Genomic DNA, 18,729 nt, shown 5'->3' with positions numbered 1-18,729 from the left:
TTCAAATGGTTTTGGTTAATCTGTTGTCTGATGTTCAATTAGAAACTCTTTGACTTTCATGTTTAACAACCATCTTAGATACCACACTTTCACACTCAAATTCTTTTTTTCTCTCCTTTTATTCTGCCATTAGGAAAGGCAGTCACACACTCTAGTTTAAAACAACCACAAAATACTTGACAAACTATATAATGGCCTTTCCCTTTTTGGAATTTCTAAGAAATGACAAAGTGTCCCTACACACACTTGTCACTAAACCTCAATACTGAACTCTTCATTCAAAACCACTGGCAATAAATCACCATGATAATGCCTCTTCATTTCATTTTGGGGAAATCTGATTATGAATTACTGCTTAGTCATTTGAGCTGAGCTGAATTATTAATCATCACCAGCCTTTTGTTTAGATTTATTTTTTCATCCTACCATCTATTCTGTATTAATTGAAATAACTATCCTGGAGAGTGGCGTTAGGGTTTGATGGAATTCATGGGAGGTAAAAATAAGATTGTCCATCATTTCAGTTAATCACTTTTAATTTTCAGAGCAAGATGTAGTCATAAAAGGGTTATGTCTATTGACTAAGGTATTTCTTCAAACTTTTTCTTCAGTGGTTCAATTGACTTCAAGTCTTGTGAGTTAGGACTTTTTGATAAGTCTTTGTTCCCCTCCATTCCAACTTCAACGACCAGAGGCTAAACAAAGTAACAAGCAGATATTTCACCAGTCAGGAGTTGGTCATTTCAAGAGAAACTTGTGCTTTCAGTTGGAAAAGTATTACACCAATAAACAGTCAAGATATGTTTCTCTCTCTGCTATGTCAAGGTCAATCTCCATTTTAGCTTCTAAAATATGTTTGCTTTCTTATCTAGCTCAGTGAGTTGATTAAGGAGAAATGGTGGCAATCATAAGAACAAAGCAGCAAATTAGGAAATATTAATTAATTACTTCCTGGTTCTTTTAGAGTGGTTACATTACCGAAGCAGCTGCACTTCAGCATAAACTTTGAAAAATGACACTTCACAGATTTTTTTGAAGTGCAACTAAAATGCTCTGGTTTATTAATGTTTACCTTTTGTTTCTATGGACATGCCTCACAGTTTGCTCCCTGAGAAATCTTTCTATAAAAAATCCAAAAGGTTAAAAATACTTTGTGCTTTTGGTCAAACTGCAGTAGTTTGCATGCAGAAGATGACTCTTCTTGACTTGGACGATTCCTTGTTAACAAGCAGGACCACGATGGAAAAGGTCAGCTTGGTTAAATCCTTCTGGTTTCAGTGAAATTGACCCCAAAGTTGAAGTGAAATTTATTGGGCCTGTAGAATAAGAGTAGTGAACAAGAATGGTTTGGTGGAATGGAAAAGATATGATATGAAACATTATATTTAATGTTGTAATGAACACTGGCAGATGGAGCAAAGACCTTGTACGTTCTAAATGTTAGATTAGCATCTTGATGCAATCGCATTTGTGATTGTTCTTATGCTTTTTTCATCAGCGAGGGCAGACCTCAGTCTACTTCATTTTAAATCACAGTGAGGCATAGATGTCTGTTATTATCTCACTTAAGGACGCTCACATCACATCTTCAACTGAATACTGACCTTGTCACCTTGCCACTCGAACAACACAGCCTGTTTGCTTTCTGCTCAAATCACAGCCACCCTTTCATCTCTAATGTTTGGTTTGGTTCAAGACCTAAAATTACAGGCTGGTGTACAAGACAATATCAGAGCACTGAGTTATGTGAAGTAGTGATGCTGCATCATTACGTAAGACCTGAGCTGAAGTTCCCAGATTTGTAGAGTTTCTCACTTGGGCTTTTTATGTTGCTTCTTTCTATCTCCCTTGGTCATCAGGTTCTTCTCATGTCTTGGATTTTGCTCAGGGATCTTGTTTTTATTTTTTTATGTTCCCTCACATTATGACTGGCTTTAAAGTCTGTTTTCTTTCACCTAATGTTGGCCAGATTTCTTCCATCTCTATCCTGTTTATCCGCTGCTGAAACCGTTTATCCCTTTGTGTCCCATCTCTGTTCAGTGTGTGTGTATGTTGAGGAATGCAGCTACTGTACAGCAATCACACCTAATCCTCGCCTCGCGTATACACTTAAAGACACACACTCGTACACCTGTCTTGTTTTTATGCCCTGTGGCAGGTCAGCAGCGTACTGTAGCAGGATGTGTTTGTGTGTGAGTGACTGCAGCTGCTTTTGGCCATCCAGGCTGCCTCCTCGTTTTCAGCTTCATTTCCCCCCCTAATGAAGATTCAGAGGCAGCGCAGCTACTGGCACAGGGCAGGAGAGCAGAGAAGAAGAGGGTGGGATGAGGAAAGAGCAATGCATGAGGAAACAATGACAGCGGGAAGAAAAGGGAGGGAGAAATTCAAGTCTGATGAAGGGGAGGGAGGAGACGGAGGAAAACAAAGTATGAGAGAAAGACTGGAAAAGAAATGAAGAAAGGATGAATGAAGAGGAAAGGGCAGCTATGACAAAGAAAACGGTGATGAATTTTGTGATAAAGATGACTAGAAAGAAAGTTCCTCTCTCTCCTAATTAGCTCTCTGGCTGTGATGAATGGTACAGCACTTAGGACCCAATCGGCGAACCGACCTTGTCATGTGTGTTGATGGGGTGGGGTGAATCTACTCTTCCCCCTCCTCTTACCCCCTCTCTCTATTGTACCACCTCCTGTGGAAGCAGATGCTGCTAATATCTGGGTCTGTGTGTGTTTTTAGCACACTCACGCTTTCACTGTTAAAATGTGTTTCGTGGCATCAGTTCACCAGTATTCATTTGAACATTGGTGTACTGATACCATAAAAACATGATTTTCATTTTGCAACTTTAGATGAAAAAGTGAATCTTAATAGTGCTAAGTGAGATAGATACGTATTGAATTTTTATTAACCCTTTAAACCTTCAACAAACTGCCTAAAGCATAAATAATTAGGAAAGAGCAGCTTTAATTTCTGCTAAACGTTTGTGTTAACCATTGAGTACAAAAGAGCTGTCATTCACAATGGTATTCTTAGCCTTTTCTCTTCTTACTTACAGATTTTCATCTTCAAATGTACAAGAATGCAAAACCCTAAGTATTGCAAAATGGCTGCAGTGAGTCCTTCATATATAAAGAGACAAAACTCTATCTTCAAAAGTTTTGTTAGACTTTCAAAACTACATGTACTCTTGAAGACATAATGAAGATATGCACTTATCATGACAATGATAGGTTTGGGGAGAAAAAATCCAACAAAGAGAGCATCATTTAATTGGACAGATATATTTAGAAAAAAGCTGTTTCCAAACATCCTTTTTATGGTGTTGTTATTAAATTTAGTCTAATTGTGTTTTGCATCTAACTGCTCACAGCTGCAGTCATGTATAGGCATCTGCTTTACCATGAAACGTTCAGATGGACATAATTTATAAATATAAGCATAGATCTTTTTTGTGTTCAAACATCTGTTACTTCTGTCCTGTACTTCAGGGTTATTCTTACATTTTCGGTGGGAAAAAATACCACAAACGAACCTTAACTTTGAATAATAGTGCTAAGTTTACTTTGGGATTCTCATGGATTGTAAATATTTGCTATAATTTGTTTAAAATATATATATATAAACATGACGTGAATTGTACTCCCAAGTTTTTTTAGACAATTATCTGTTGTGAGTTACCTTAATTTTGCTCTACTGCCAGAAGCTGAAGTTGAACAAAGTTAGAAATTACCCAAGACCTGTATCTGATCAATGTTTTCAGAAGTTTACAGAAATAGATTACAAAGAAAGTAACAGAACAATGTAGAAAAGAATGTTGGTATCTTTATTTTTTCTTTCTTTCAACAGATTTCTTTTGAAGTATTGTAGGTTCTCTAAGTAGGTTGTACGATCTGTTCATAATGATTGTATCCAAGATGTGAAGAACAGTTTTTGATAGTTTTGTAGAAACCCGGGGCCGTAATGTGGAGATGACACTTGTACAATGATAAAGATCATCTCTTTGTGTGTACCTTTTTCTGGCCACTTTTCACCAAAAACTTCAAGGAGCTTGTCTACTTAAATCGCTCCACTTTTCTTTTGTGAAAAGTTGTTTGCTTGATTACTTTTCACTCCTATTGTTTCCTTCTGTTTTGTTTTAATTTTGTACTGATACTAATATTTACGTGGGTGGGGTTTTGAACACCTGATTAATTGGATTAAATTTCTAAAGTGAAAACCCTCTCCTGCCTTTTTTCATGTCACTGTGAGGTGAATACTATTTGATTTGTACTTTTGAGTACTATGTAAATCTTGAAATATCTTGAAGTATTACTTTTTTAGTAATATATGGTAGAATTAGGGGTCGACATGCATTGGACAACTCCGTGTTTACGGTTCCCCAGTCAGTCAGAGTGGCGTGTCTCAGACATGTTGTGACTCTGCTCCCCTGCAGAGCAGTAAGAACTGGCGGGCTGCCGTGGATCTGACGGGCCAGCTGTTGACAGCTCATGGTCAGGGATACGGGAAGGCCGACCAGCCAACCTCCCACACCACCGACTCACTGCAGGTAGGATGCCAATGACTTCTCTTCATTCATCCCCTTTCTTAAGCTTTGTGTTTCTATGGGTGGCAGATGATTAAAGTTAAAATATGTCCTGTACTGTAAAGTCATTTAAAAAGTCTTTAGCAACAAATAAAATGCATACCATTAGTTAAAACATAGACCCAATGAAGTGCATAAAGAACACACAGAATATTTAACGGTTATTTATTTTTTTTGTTAAATTACTATTCCACGCAGTTTTTTTTTTTTTACTGGGATTATTAAATTGCTTGAATTTTCCGCAAGAGCTACAAATGTCATCCTCAGTAGTACATCTGCATATGTTGGTCTTCTCTTGCAACTTATGTTTTAGTAACTGTTTACATCACTACTTTTTATTCCTTTTTAGAATTGCAGAAAGAAAACACTTTAACCTAGAATTTGTAAATCCAGAAAATGTGTTGTGCCATTATCATGATAACAGAGCTACTATCTTCTGTAGTTATTGCTGCATTATTTTTAAAATAAATACATTTTTTTCACTTGTAACCCACTATATTTGTTGTTTTACCTACCATATTGGCAGATTATTTCACTCTTTTATTTAGTATAAATTTTACTAGTATTAGAAGTCATGGATTACTAATTGGTATTGGACTTTAAAGAAAAAGTCACATTCTCAGCTAAATTTACCTAAATAGTAGATTTAGATGTTTTTGTAACTTCTTAACATTTTTTCCCCATTGGGGCCAGCTTGCATATACATAAAGTGGATGCTGTGGTGTTTGAATTAATCTTGTCCATATATCTATATAAATGTATATAATTTACAAACATGGCAGTGTGTTTTTTTTTTTGTCTGTTCCAGCTCTGGTTCGTGCGTCTGGCTCTTCTCACCAAGTTGAACCTTTTTCAAAACGCTGAGCTGGAGTTTGAACCCTTTGGCAACCTAGAACAACCAGATCTTTACTACGAGTACTACCCACATATTTACCCAGGGAGGAGAGGTATGTGTACGGAAACACACAAGCATATTCCATGTTGTTTTCTGTTGTTGACACTCTGTTGAAGGTACAGTTTTGGTAGTGATCATGGGTCAGAGAGCCAAACTTAGATACTTCCCAACCAAACAGTTATGTATTATTTCAAATCTCTTCATATTTTATATGACCAAAAGCATTTTATGAACTTACTCATAAAGCCAACTTTAAATTGAATAGTTTTATTAATGAATGTGCTGAAAAGCTTCTTTAAAACTCTTATCTTAGTGTTGAATGTGTTATTAGCCTGCTCTCTAAAAGGATTTTTTTAACCACTTTTTTTGGATACCACCACTGTCCTATTAAATATTCAAAGGAAAGTTTCTGCCAGGAGCTCAGTATCAGACTGTATCATTGAGAAGCTTCAACAACTCTACTTGTCTCCAGCAGTTCTTTGGTTTTGTTTTTCCTCTTTTTACACTGCATGAATTGCTCTCTAATGCATTTCCATTACTTTGGATCTGCTTTGCCCCTCGGGCTACCACAGCGAAGGCAGTAGCAGAGACACAGCTGCACACACAGGCACACATAAAAAAACAACAACATTTGAAGCTACATCGCACAGCCTTCTAAAAGGGAGCACCGATTGACTTTCCATTGCTCAATATTAAACGCTTTATGCCCTACTAGGTTTTCAGAGACAAACTGGCATAAGTTGTGTAGCCTGGCATCAGAATTCGAACATTTCTTTAGTCCAATGCTCACATCGACTATCTATTACCCACAATCACACTCTGTGAACGCCTTAGGAGACGGCTGCCCCATGTATCACTTTCCTAAAGGATTGGGATCGACTGAGTGCTCAAAAATCAATGTTTGTCTCTTATTATTTTGTTTGTAAAATGAAAAGTTTAGACTAATTTGAACTTGGAAGCGATGGTAACTTCATTCTTATAGACAAAGTCCTCAGGTTATTTATAAATGTCCCTAATTGAATATGAAGATCTTAGATAAAATTCAAGGTAATTGTGAAGATAAACTGTTTGCAGCAGATACAAAAAAAAATCATTAGAAAGTAGGAATGGACATCTTAAGCGAAAATACTATTTGAATTTGTTGATCGATCTTTGATTTTTCCTTGAATATTCTTTCAAAACCTCTTCCCATCCCATGAATAAAATTTCTTCAGATATATCTCTTTAGTGCTTAAAAATTGCACAAAGTACTTTTTATTAAATGCTGTTTTTGTAGTTAAACCCGTGATTGCAGTTTTCTTCTTTTTTGCAAGGTTGCTTTAAAAACAAATTCTAACAAGCACACTTTATAACAAACAAGTTGAAATGAAATTGTAATCAGATTCAAAGTACTGATAGCCCAAAAGAACTGAATATTGAATCGCGCCACATCAGCTCTTGTCTGTTGGGCATAAAAATAAATCCACTGGACAGCAATGCAGGCAGAATGCAATACGGGGAAAGGAGAGTGTATCATGTCCTCTAGATGGGTTTGATAGAAAACACAAGCGCATAGAGAATGGAGATAGAAATTGAGATACAGACTGGCAGAAGCAGGAGCTGGTGTAGCTAGCTGAGTTTCAGATCAGATGACAGTATCAAAGAGACCCTGATCAAAGCCTGGGGACTCACCTGAACATAGACTCAGGGGTGTGTGTGTGTGTGTGTGTGTGTGTGTGAGGAAGAGTGTGAATGATGTAGAGGCAGGCTGAGGAATGAGGCAGGGAGATGAGTGATGGAGCTGTGCAGCACACAGAGATGGAGAGATGAGAGGGTTTAATAAGCAGCCATACGTAGCTCGGTGCCATCTGTAGGTTCCTGCCTCCAGGGCTGTGTACAGTCTGTGTGTGGGTGGATGGCTTTATATTCCCATCTTTCTGTCTCTCTCTGACTTCTTTTTTTTTCTCACTTTACTGCTACATTCCCATCCCACCCTGTTTCTTATTGTCCCCTCTGCCTCACACATTTTCTTCCTCCATTTCCTGTCTCTTTCTCCTCTCCTCTCCTCTCCATCCGGCTTTCCCTTTACATCCAGGCTCGATGGTACCATTCTCCATGCGGCTGCTGCATGCCGAGCTTCCTCAGTACCTGGCCAAGCCTCAGGAGGCTCTGGACCGCCTGCACAACCTCAAAACCATCTGCCTTGCTGTTAGTACAAACACACACATACCAGAACACTTCCTCCAGATGAGTGTATAATTTCACACAACTGAATAAATACTTCACTATTTCAAAGATGTTCTATGTCAGGGTATATTAAGAGTAATATAGCAGTTTATATAGTATGAAGAAAAATGTTAGTGAGAAAATATTTATTTTCAATAATCTCCTTTCTAAAAGACAAAAAAATGTGAATTGCTAAAATGTCATTGCTCAAACAAGCAGAATTCTTCTCACAAAAAGTATATATGTATATAAGTAGACATTTCATATCATACCTTCTTCTTAGAAGGCTCAAGTTTAATAATTCATAAATATAACATACATGTTGATCACTGGATTTCAATCATTTCAAGAACATTTACAGTAAATGTCTGTTTTTCAGATGTTAAAAACATCCAAAATAATAGCTATAAGCTGTATTACTATAGAAAATAGAAACACTAATTTGAAAGGAAAAATTGCATTTTTTTATTATTATTTCATAACAGAATTGTCAGTTAAAAATGTATATATCTCTTAGTTTATGTACATTTTTAAGCCTCAAATATACAAATAATTATTAATGATTATGACATACATATTTACCACTGAATGCTTAGTTATTTATTACACATCTACAGTAAGTGTTTGCTGTCAGATGACTAAATGGTTTGAAAAATCAGTTGAGAAATCTGACAATTTGAAACAAGAAAATGTGGTTATATAATGTTTTCATGCTAATAAAGTGCAGGCAGTGAACCACATTTCTCCACTGAAGCTTAAATCCCCTCCCTGCTCGAACAGATTCTGGAAAATTTGGAGAAAAGCTTGGCAGAGGATGGCAGCATGATCACCCTTTCACAGGAGAATAGGCAAGGTAAGCAAACATACACACACACACACACACAGAAACAGACTTGGCCTCAGTCCCAGACTGCATCGTATCCTGGGAAGAGAGTGAGGTCATGGGCCTGAATGGTTAATCCAGATACACACCTGGTGCAGGACTGCAGCATACCTCAGCCCCACATACAAATCCACAGTGTCCACCACACACACCAATGCGGTGCTCCAACAGTGTTTAGGACCTCACAGCTTCGGTACTCTCGCTGAATATTAAATGGTCTCTCCAGCTCTTCGCGCCAAGCAGATCAATACAGATCAGTCCTGCCAATCCACTCACATCAGCACCAATGTGAGAGGGAAATGGGCAGGCATCTTCATCTAAAATTTAGGTAGACACACCTCCACACAACCCAAACCTGGTCCAGACTTGTGTTTCTTGGGGATTTAGCTTCCAGCAACTTTTCCAACACGTGTTTATCAGTTTAACATAGACTTTTAGTTGAGCTAAACATAGTGTACACTTTCTTATATTTGGAAATTAGCAGGGTGACGCATGTATGACTGTATCCATGAGGGCGCTTCAGTTCAGCCAGTATTTTCCACTCTAACAAAAGCAGTGTAATAGCTGTGTCCTCTGTCTCTCCTCTCACAGACAGTCGATAATGCAGAGCCTTGCCTTCACACATCAGGACCCTGCTGAGTGATTAGCTCTTCTCCCAGCTCTCACGCACACAAACACACAGCGATGAATAGTAACAGTCAGAGCACACAGGCTCTCCCACAGCAGAGGAAGAGGAAATGTGCCGCAGTGTCTTCCTCACTGCCTCGCCTTAAAATAACCCAGCTGGTTGTAATGAGAGGGATGGAGGAATAAGAGTATATAGAGGGTTTTTAGAAAAGGAGATCACATCAGGAATATATAATTAAAAAAAAACAGGTAGAATGAAAATACAAAGTAAATGAGCCGTCTTTTTTCTTCTGTTTTTTTTTTTCCTGTTTCTTCCTGTTTATAGCGTCTCTAAAGCTGTGGAGGTCTCGTCTCAGTCGGGTCATGTACTCCATGGCCAACTGCTTGCTGCTGATGAAGGTGGGTGTGTGTTTGTGTGTCACTGTGTGTGTGTGTGTGTGAGTCAGAGATCTCTGATGCCGGGCTGGTGGAGGATTCACAGTGAAATCCCCACAGACTGACCACTAATTGGATTCTTGGTCAGAGAAAGAGCTGGTGGAGAATAAAGGGAGGGGGGCTGTGGGCTCAGATCAGACTGTAGAGAGAAACACAGTGCCATCTACTGTCGAGAGCTGAAATTACACCATTTTACAGGCAGCTAAGCTCTTTATCACTCTGTGATTTTTGATCCAGTATGCAAAATCCTTACATGTAATACATCTGTATAATCTGTGTTTGTTCATTGATTGTTTTTAACAGGATCATGGAGCCACGCAGAAATCAGTTTATTTAGATTTAAAGATTCATACAAGGGATTTTTTTTTAATATACAAATTTTATTTTTAATTAAGAATTCTAAATACTACGATGCAAACATAACATAAGCTTATTAAAAGTAATTTATTACTGTGTGCATTTTTATTTTCATAGAATTTCTGTGTTCAAACAAACTCAAATGTAAAATGCATATAAGTCACGTGAAGTTACCTCAAATAATCAGGTAACTTTGTAGGGAATTCAAAAATGAAACAGATGAATAGATGAACAGTACATATCTGAAAGTCTTTAAAAAATCAAGCAAATGCATGAAAGTTACACCATTATTTAGTTGATAATCAGCTTATATATTGTAAGGAATCTCCTTTTGTGTCTGTTGTTTTTAGATAAACTAAAGAAATGGAAATAAGTTAAATGTTTGTGGTGTGACAGGCCACTTGTAACAAAATGGCTAAAGGTCCCATTTAAATTTGGTTCTTTGCTGAGTTGTCCATTTTGATACGACACTGGTTCACCTCTTGAGTTTAGGAGCTTTTTTTTAGGCCTGAATCATTCATAGTTCAAAGTTAAGTGAATTTCCTATAAAGAAATCTACATAAATGAACGACTAAAAATGAGTTTTAAAAAACCTCCAAAGTTAAAATGCAAATCTTTGAAAGACCTTCAAATTCCAGAAGACCTACAAAAAGACACTTACAAAAAAAAAGTCTGACTCCTTGGACATAAAATCTAAAGAACAAGGCCTGGATCAGGACTGTTCTGCAGAACTTTATGCTTGGCTGCTGTTTTCATCATGCATGACAATGTCGAAAGTTTTAGTTTTGGTCAAAGTTTTAGGAACTCTGTGGCATTCAGATGCAAGAACATGTTCAGCACACACATTCTGTGCTCTGTCTGCTGGTTCCCACTGAGTCTGCACACACACACACACACCTCTGACCTCTCTGTGTCGCGTCACTCAGCATTCCCGTCACAGAGTGAGCGATGTGTCGCAGCACAGTGTAGAGGTGAGAGGAGGGTCACATCGTCCTGAAACCACTCCACATGTTTGATTAATGCACCCTTCTTTCCATACCTAAACTCTGTTCATGCCTCTGCTTCCTACAGTTTACCTCGCTCGCTCCACTTTTGTTGCCTTCTGTTCATCATTCTTTTATGTATTTGCTGTCTTTTCTCCTAAACCTGTTTGTTGCTCTGTGTTTGTCCTCAGGACTATGTTCTGGCTGTGGAGACTTATCACTCCATCATCCAGTATGAGCCCCAGCAGAGAGTGCAGCTGCTCAGTGGTATCGGACGCATCTTCTTGCAGGTCTGTACATTACCAGATGGGTGGATAGATTATAGGACTTTAGCTCCATGGACACAGACAGAATTGATTATCTTAGCTTTGCATAATGCAGGGATGTGAGCACGTGTAGGCGATTTTAAAAAAAAAAAAAAAAAAAAAGAGCTACCCGAGGCAAAAGGAAAAACAAAATGCCATGGTTTAATATATCACCAGATAGCATTTTTATGCTTCAGTAGAAGAGAAATTAACTCATTTTTGTTTATGAAAAACAGGTTTTGATTATCATTTTGCAACTAAACGGGTTTAACAAAAAAAAAACTTTTAAAACTGTATTTTAAAAAAGGAAGTTTTGTTTAGTGTCACTAAGGGAGCTCAAGTTTTGTGGAAACACACTGCTTAAAGCTAAATTTGGTGATGTCCAAACTCTGTCAGGTTAAAGATGTTTTGTCAGGTATATATTAAAATACTTGGGTCAAATAAAACTAAAAAATACAAGTAAAGTTGTTCTGAAAGATTCCACTATCAGCACATTATTGGTGAGGATGTCAGGATTGGATATAAAAGGAACAAAATAAGAAAACCTTAGTTATTATAATCAATGATGGTTTATGGCTCACAATTACATCCAAAACTCAAGGAAATATCAATTAGAATCAAAATTCATATTTCACAGTTCCAAAATCATAAAAAACATTCTTTTTTTCCAGCATCTATGGATTATAATAAAATAAAAAGATTCAAGGATCCAGGGAAATCTCATTTCGTAAACCAGAAGCCACTGTTTGATTACCTTAGAGCCTTTAGGCAGTAGCTGCAGCATCCAGAAATATATCCTGAAACTATATTACACAGGAAGTAAGCCACAATTTACTACTACTTTACCCTAATTTATAAACCCTTCTATAAAAAAATTACTAGAAAAATTAGTCTTTTCTCACACTGCTGCTAACTTCTTGGTTTGGCATCGACTACTGGCTTTATAGCTCAGTTCACAGATGCTCTGTGCTTCATAAAGCATTTCTGTCAACAAACCCAAAGCAAAGGAAGATGAGCTCCTCTGCTTCCAATCTATTTCCTGTCTGACTTTTTATTTCACAGGTTTTCCATTTGTCCTGAAGATAGAAGCCCTCACTGATAGTTCCACATCACTAAACATTTACGACATTTATTCATCAATTTCTGTTGCTTCTGCTCTCTGAGAAAAGCTGTTCTTTTGTTTGTAGATTTAGACTAGATGACTGTAAATCATAATCATGAGCTTCTTGGTGTGTAACAGAGAAGTTAGATGGGAGAACTTTGTTCTTGAAATGCTCAGACTGGTTGTTTTTCTATACTAAGATATGTTATTAACATTTCATTATGTATGTCTGCACAGACTTGGTGTTTCGTATATTTTCTGCCCCTTTTTGAAGTCTGTCATACCAAGTATTTATGTAGAAGTCTCTCATCGTTCAATACATATGCACAAAATGAACATGACTTAAAGCTGTTTTTGTATAAGTAACATAAATGCTTTAGTATATTCTATGCTACTTCTTATAAAGTGTAAGCAAATTTCTTTGTTTGCCCTGTTTTTAAGCACACACAAGGATCAGCAGTAATTGTGCCACTGTTTTTTTATTTTTTTTATTTTGACAGATTGGAGATGTGAGAACAGCAGAGAGATACTTCCTCGATGTGGAGAAAAGCTGCCAGATGAAAGGAAGCGACCTCATTCACATCACATGTGTTTTAATGAACAGGTATGGCAGGACGAGCATCTCCCACCTCGGTGCGCTGTTTACTCTGGGCTTTTCTGGGACACTTTGCTTTATGCTGAGCACGTAGCAAATCTGGGCTTCACCCTCAGAATAGAAAGTTACATCTCTGCTGTTTGGGCCTGAGGTGATGTGGACACTATTAATGATTATAGTACTTCAAAAAGGTTTAAAGTCTGGACTTTGAGCCACTCCAGCACCTCGATTCTTTTCTATTTCAACCATTCTGTTGTTGATTTGCTGCTGTGTTTGGGATGGATGTGGATTCTTACCTTCAGAGGCAAACTACCAAGTAAAACGTGTAAAAAAATAAATAAATAAAAAAAAACTGTTGAAATATTTAGAAAATACATCTGTCCTCTGGATTCCAGTATATAAACTATATAAACTTTCTTTGGCGCTGTTGGTTACATCCCACAGTAACCAGTAAAGGACATTAATGGGAATCAAAACTCAGAGGAAGAACACACAAACAAAGCCAAAAGAGTTTGGCTGTATCCACGAGGGGGAAAAAACCAGAAAATTCTTCAGGAATTCTTTTCGATCGTTGTGATTCTTTGTTAATGTCAACAAGTGCTGGCCAGGTTTATGGTGTGGAAACAGAGAAGCCTGAGCTCATCAATCATGTGATCAGTACCAGCTGGTCCCTACATTACAACCTGTTTACAGAAGCTGTTTCCGTCTGAACTTCTTGTGCACAAACCGATTTTAGAAGAAAACTAAACCATGTTGCATGTTGCAATGTTGCTTTTGCGAAGGTTTTAGAAGTTATTTGAACAAGTTTCAAAATCCACATCCAAAAGTATTTATGGAAACCTGTTCAGGTGGGTTTTGTTTTTGGCGAGTCTCACAAATGCTAAGGAGTGAGGTTTCTGTAAAACGTTTGTTTATTCACTTTTAACTTTGTGATTGAGTAGTAGAGCTCTTGTAGATCTTGTTATTGTTACAAACATGAACTACACATAACAGATGATTTGTGGTTTTACCTACAATTTGTCGAAAAGTTTAATAGAAATCTGAAAGTGTGTCTGTGGTTTTTCTTCAGGGCATTTGTCTACCTCAGTCAGAACAACTACTCTGAAGCACACTCATCCTTTCTAGAAGTGTTAAAAATTGACCCCAAAAACCCTGTTGTAAGTATTAGCACGTCTATTAAACTGTCACGTTATAAGTTCTGCAGGAGAGAAGCTGAAAGGCTAAAAACACGACTGAATCCTTCAGTTAATTTACACAATTTGGCTCAGATTTGTTAAACATCGTTTGCTTGCAGGCCAACAACAACGCAGCTGTGTGCCTCCTCTACCTGGGCCGGCTGAAGGAGTCCCTGGGCCAGCTGGAGGGCCTGGTGCAGCAGGACCCCGCCCTCTATCTGCACGAGAGCGTCCTCTTCAACCTGACCACCATGTATGAGCTGGAGTCGTCCCGCAGCACGCAGAAGAAGCAGGCGCTGCTGGACGCTGTGGCCTGCCGAGAAGGCGACAGCTTCAACACACAGTGCCTGAAACTGGTTTAAGAGCGAGGAGGGGGGGAACTGGGAAAGGCTGCACGTCCTCCCGCTCTCCTGAGTGACAGGAACTAAACCCCTGTCTCCGGAGAGGAACTCCTGTGAAGCAGAAATGTGAATGCCCGCTCCTCACCTAAGTTTCCCTGAAGTTTAGAGAGGACGTGTGTGATCCAGGTTCATTGTACTGGAGGGAATTCAAGCACAGGCACACACTTCTCCTCGAGTAAAACTCTCATCCCGAGAGTGGTCCAGTAACCATTCACCCATTCACAGGATCAGAAACTGCTCCAACAGACCTCCAGTATGTTCAAAAGTTGATGTGAAATTAATTTTAAAAGAATAGTTTTGGCAAAATGTGCTTATTTGCTCTTCTGCTGAGTATGAAGCTCCACCAGCTCAGAATAAACACAGGAAACAAAAGAAAACGCAAACTTGGCTGACTTTGACTGAAACTAAAACAAACTCAGCAATTAAAACATGATCCCTATTTTTATAATGCTCGTTTTGTGCAGAAATGATGTAAAAAATTGCGTTTTCACAGGATGATGAACACAATTATGTCTTGACCTCAGATTGTTACCAAGCAACAAGTGAAACAGGAGACGTGGTTAGGATCATGTGATGGACTGAGGCTGCTGCGTTAATCTGGCAGCTCATTGTGAAATCACGCTGGCTGCATCTCTGTTTGTTCCATGCACTTTGTTTTTCTGCCTTTTTGCACCAGTTTCTCTTCGACATACATCTCTGCAGCCAGAAACTGGGATCTCACAGATGTCTTTCAACAGATTAAAAAAATATATATCATTAAAAGTGGAGCTTTGATCAGCTTTAAGTTATTTCCCACGATTGTTCGTCTTTTTCTAGTTGGAGTTGTTTCTGCAAAAAGCACCTGTGTCGAGTGCTCCACCTCGGGAGTTTGTGGTTTGTCTGTTTGCGGGATTGTTTAGGAAGCTGTAGACAGATTTGCTGCTGTTATATTTTTATTTTAGGCATATCTGATGTGTGCTTGTACTGCTTGTGAACTCTGAGTCTTAAAGCTGTTGCATGAGGCTTTCCTTTCAGATCCAGTCAGCATCTTAACTGAGTTCTAGCTTCATATTTAGCACAAAGTACGAACTCCAATAAACACATTTCCTAAACATTCTTTTAAACTTAAATTTTAGCAGGACAAATATTATCAATACCACTACAGAGCAGTCTTTAAATTCCTAAGTAGTTCTGCTGGAAACCATAACAAAACACTACAGGAGTTGCTCGCTCGTAATGTGAGACTTTGCATGGGCATTATTATCCTGAGCGTCAGTGTGCTTACAGTCTAATAAACTTCCTCAGAGACCCTTTTTACAGCAGCTTCCTCTGCTGTAAAACCAGATTACCACTTGATTTCATCACTCCTGCAGTGAATATAAACAAGCCCTTCAGATTGCATCTGTTTCTGGCCACTAATCAAAAACTGTAAAATATTACCAATCCAAAGTTGTACACATCTGAGGCACTTTTTTTCTGCTGTGGCTCTAATTGATTGTCACTGATTCCTTTTTTTTTCTTCTCCTGTTTACATATTCTGTGGATCATATGTATGTATATTAAAAGAAATGTCCTATTCTAAACAAATCTGCTCTTTTAAATAAACATTTTTGATTGAATGATTAAAAAACAACCTGACAAAACTTTAGCAGCAGCTTTATTTTTTGTACAAGAACTGAACTAATGGACTAATGGTTTAGTTAAAAAAAAAGTTTTACTAAAGGCACTCATCGGTCTAAGTTCCATAGTTTATACTTCAGTAAAAGTACATGACATGTTTTCTAAAAATATGATTATTTGTGAAGAATTAACACCTTTAGTAACAGGATGACCAGGTGCACAGAATCCCTTCTACAAATTCTGATGTTAATTAGCTCTATTTTTGAATAAGCAATGCTACAGGTGTTTTTTCTAAGATTTAGTTTGTATTCAGAGGCAGAAAAGACTTTCATCTGAGAAGTTTAGTGTCAGTTAAACTTAGCGAACCTAAGCAGCTTCACATCTCATCATCTTTGCTTCCGAGGTACGCCCAAGAAGGTAAATTTAGAAAAAAAAAAAATCAACCATGTTAAATTGCTATTTAAACCGCAGATGTTCAAAAAAAGAAGTAATGCGTTCCTGATCAAACAAAAGCTGACTGGAAGACAGATGAGGTAGCAGCAGCTGATAAAAAAAAAAAACAGCATTTACCACATCATGTAGTAACCTGCACTAAACTAGACTTAAAATGAAAAAGTGTATCGTGGATTTAGAAGAAAAAACAAGACAGCAATCAGGCTCTGGAAAGTTGCATTTAGAATACATCTGTTCTAACAATGTTTAAAGCCTGATCAGTACCATCAAAAGTTTAATGACCTTATTTATTTTTAAGTTTTTAGACTGCCTCTTTGTGTGTTGTTCTTATGAGCTCTGGTCGTACTGCTCTTCATCATTTCATCATCTGTCAGTTTTTGTAAATTGAATACTTTCAACATCACAGTATTAGATTGTCTGATTTCAGCGTGTGCAGCAATTGAAGAGTTTTCTACTCCATCTCAGGATCCCTGCAGCGAAGCCACATATTTCTGACGGATGTCGAAGTCATCAGCTGGTCGGTTGTAGGCCTTCCACACCGGCTCTCCCACAAACAGCCGCATGGCTTTGGTGTAGTTCTGAGGGGGGGAAAAGGACCCGGATCAGCCTGACTGTGGTTCCTCAAGTTATAAACTGCAACATTACAATAAAAAAAAAAAAAAAAAAACCTGCTGGCTCACAAATCAAAAAGCCTGTGAAAAGTCTGATTCTTTTAAGAGACGTTCATACTTCACATAATACAAGGTTTGCTTTTTTTATTTTAATCTGCTCCATCACCATGGTAACTGATGCTAAACACATGACCTACATCAGAGGTTATGTCACGAGTTCCAGATTAAATCAGCGGTCAATCTGGGAGCACAAACAAAACATGCTTTATAGTTCCGCCCTCAGCCGTACCGTCTCATCCAGTGTGAAGCGGTGGTAGATGCCGGCCGGCAGGGTGATCAGGTCTCCCTTTCTCATGGCAATTCGGATCCATCTGTCCTCCTTGTCCCGCACGTCAAAGTAGGCCTGGCCATCCAGGATGTAGCGAATCTCATCATCCAAGTGTAAATGCTCCTCAAAGAACATCTTCAGCTGAAGACGGCAAAAATATTCTGACTGTCAACAATCAGTAAAGCGTCCACATTTAACAGCTTTATGTATCTGAACATAGAAGACTAATAAACAGATCTTTACAAAGTATTAAGAGTTCAGCACAACCTCAGATGAGATATAACAAATTACCTTGTCACAATTATTTAACAAACATTCAAAAGTTAGGAATGGAGGAAAAAAGCTTTGAGCAAAGAAGAACTAGAAAGTTAGAACCAATTTAATCAATAACGCTTTGTAAGCATCCTTGTTTGCTGTGAGCCTGTCACATGGTTCAGGGGACTTTTGGCCCACTCTTCTTCACAATCTTGCTTCAGTTCATTCAGGTTTGCAAGGATTTGTCTATGCTCCGCTTTCTCAAGGCCCCACTACATCATTTCAATCAGGTTCAGGTCCGCAGGTTGACTGGGTCTATGCAAATCCTTGACTCTTTTCTTGTTTCAGACATTTTTATTGCAGATTATTTGGATTATGACTAAAAAAATGCCTTCAAGAGTGTGGAGCACACAGGTTACCTTTTCCTCATAGTTGGGTAGTGTGTCCTTCTGAATTGTAATGATGTCCATGTAGGAGTAGGCTTGTTCTTTGCGGATCCTCTCCAGCTCTGGGTCTGTTTCATAAACATCAGCATTCAGCTGCAGAAACATTAAAAACATCTGGTAAACCCATCAGTTTTTTAGTTCTATAAACGCTTATTGGTTTGAGAGCCACTCTTGTTACACAATGCATGATTAAAATCTTAAAACATTACACTACTGAGGCAAAGAAACAACCGAGAAAGTTGTAGTTCACCTTCCAGTAGTAAACTCCAAGTTTCTTCAACTCGTCCAAGGAAACGGACTGGTTTGGATTCAGCCTGTGTGGCTTTCTTTGGTCCTCGTCAAAACTGTCCATGTACCAGGCTTCTAAACCCATGTTAAACACTGCGAAATCTTTCTAAGCTCCGAAAAAAAACCTAAAAACTCCTTAACAAGTTCGTATGTCGAGACGTGTGCTGCAGGCTAGGCTACAACTGTAAACTACAACTTCACTTC

The 18,729-nt window shown here is 38.2% G+C and overlaps 2 protein-coding genes across 3 annotated transcripts in view; one reads left to right on the top strand and one right to left on the bottom strand.

Annotated features, from left to right (window-relative positions):
* trappc12 (trafficking protein particle complex 12) overlaps positions 1–16,704 on the top strand; it is a 26,010-nt gene extending 9,306 nt beyond the window's left edge. For both annotated transcript variants that reach the window (XM_017431755.3, XM_025009478.2), the window contains exons 4-12: positions 4,433–4,546; positions 5,391–5,529; positions 7,552–7,664; positions 8,463–8,535; positions 9,518–9,591; positions 11,159–11,257; positions 12,875–12,978; positions 14,039–14,126; positions 14,264–16,704. In XM_017431755.3, coding sequence (XP_017287244.1) covers positions 4,433–4,546; positions 5,391–5,529; positions 7,552–7,664; positions 8,463–8,535; positions 9,518–9,591; positions 11,159–11,257; positions 12,875–12,978; positions 14,039–14,126; positions 14,264–14,506 — 1,047 coding nt within the window. In that variant the 3' untranslated portion in view covers positions 14,507–16,704. The remainder of the gene's footprint in view (positions 1–4,432; positions 4,547–5,390; positions 5,530–7,551; positions 7,665–8,462; positions 8,536–9,517; positions 9,592–11,158; positions 11,258–12,874; positions 12,979–14,038; positions 14,127–14,263) is intronic.
* adi1 (acireductone dioxygenase 1) lies at positions 16,165–18,729 on the bottom strand. Its single transcript, XM_017431757.3, has 4 exons — positions 18,488–18,729; positions 18,211–18,330; positions 17,498–17,677; positions 16,165–17,175 (listed from the first exon to the last, which is right to left on the bottom strand). The coding sequence occupies exons 1-4, from the start codon at positions 18,608–18,610 to the stop codon at positions 17,059–17,061; spliced, it is 540 nt and encodes a 179-aa protein (XP_017287246.1). The 5' UTR covers positions 18,611–18,729; the 3' UTR covers positions 16,165–17,058.

Source organism: Kryptolebias marmoratus, linkage group LG10 (genome assembly GCF_001649575.2).
Source record: "Kryptolebias marmoratus isolate JLee-2015 linkage group LG10, ASM164957v2, whole genome shotgun sequence".
Taxonomy (NCBI): Eukaryota; Metazoa; Chordata; class Actinopteri; order Cyprinodontiformes; family Rivulidae; genus Kryptolebias; species Kryptolebias marmoratus.
Note: the sequence above shows the minus strand (reverse complement) of the source record. Positions and strands in the feature narration are given on the sequence as shown.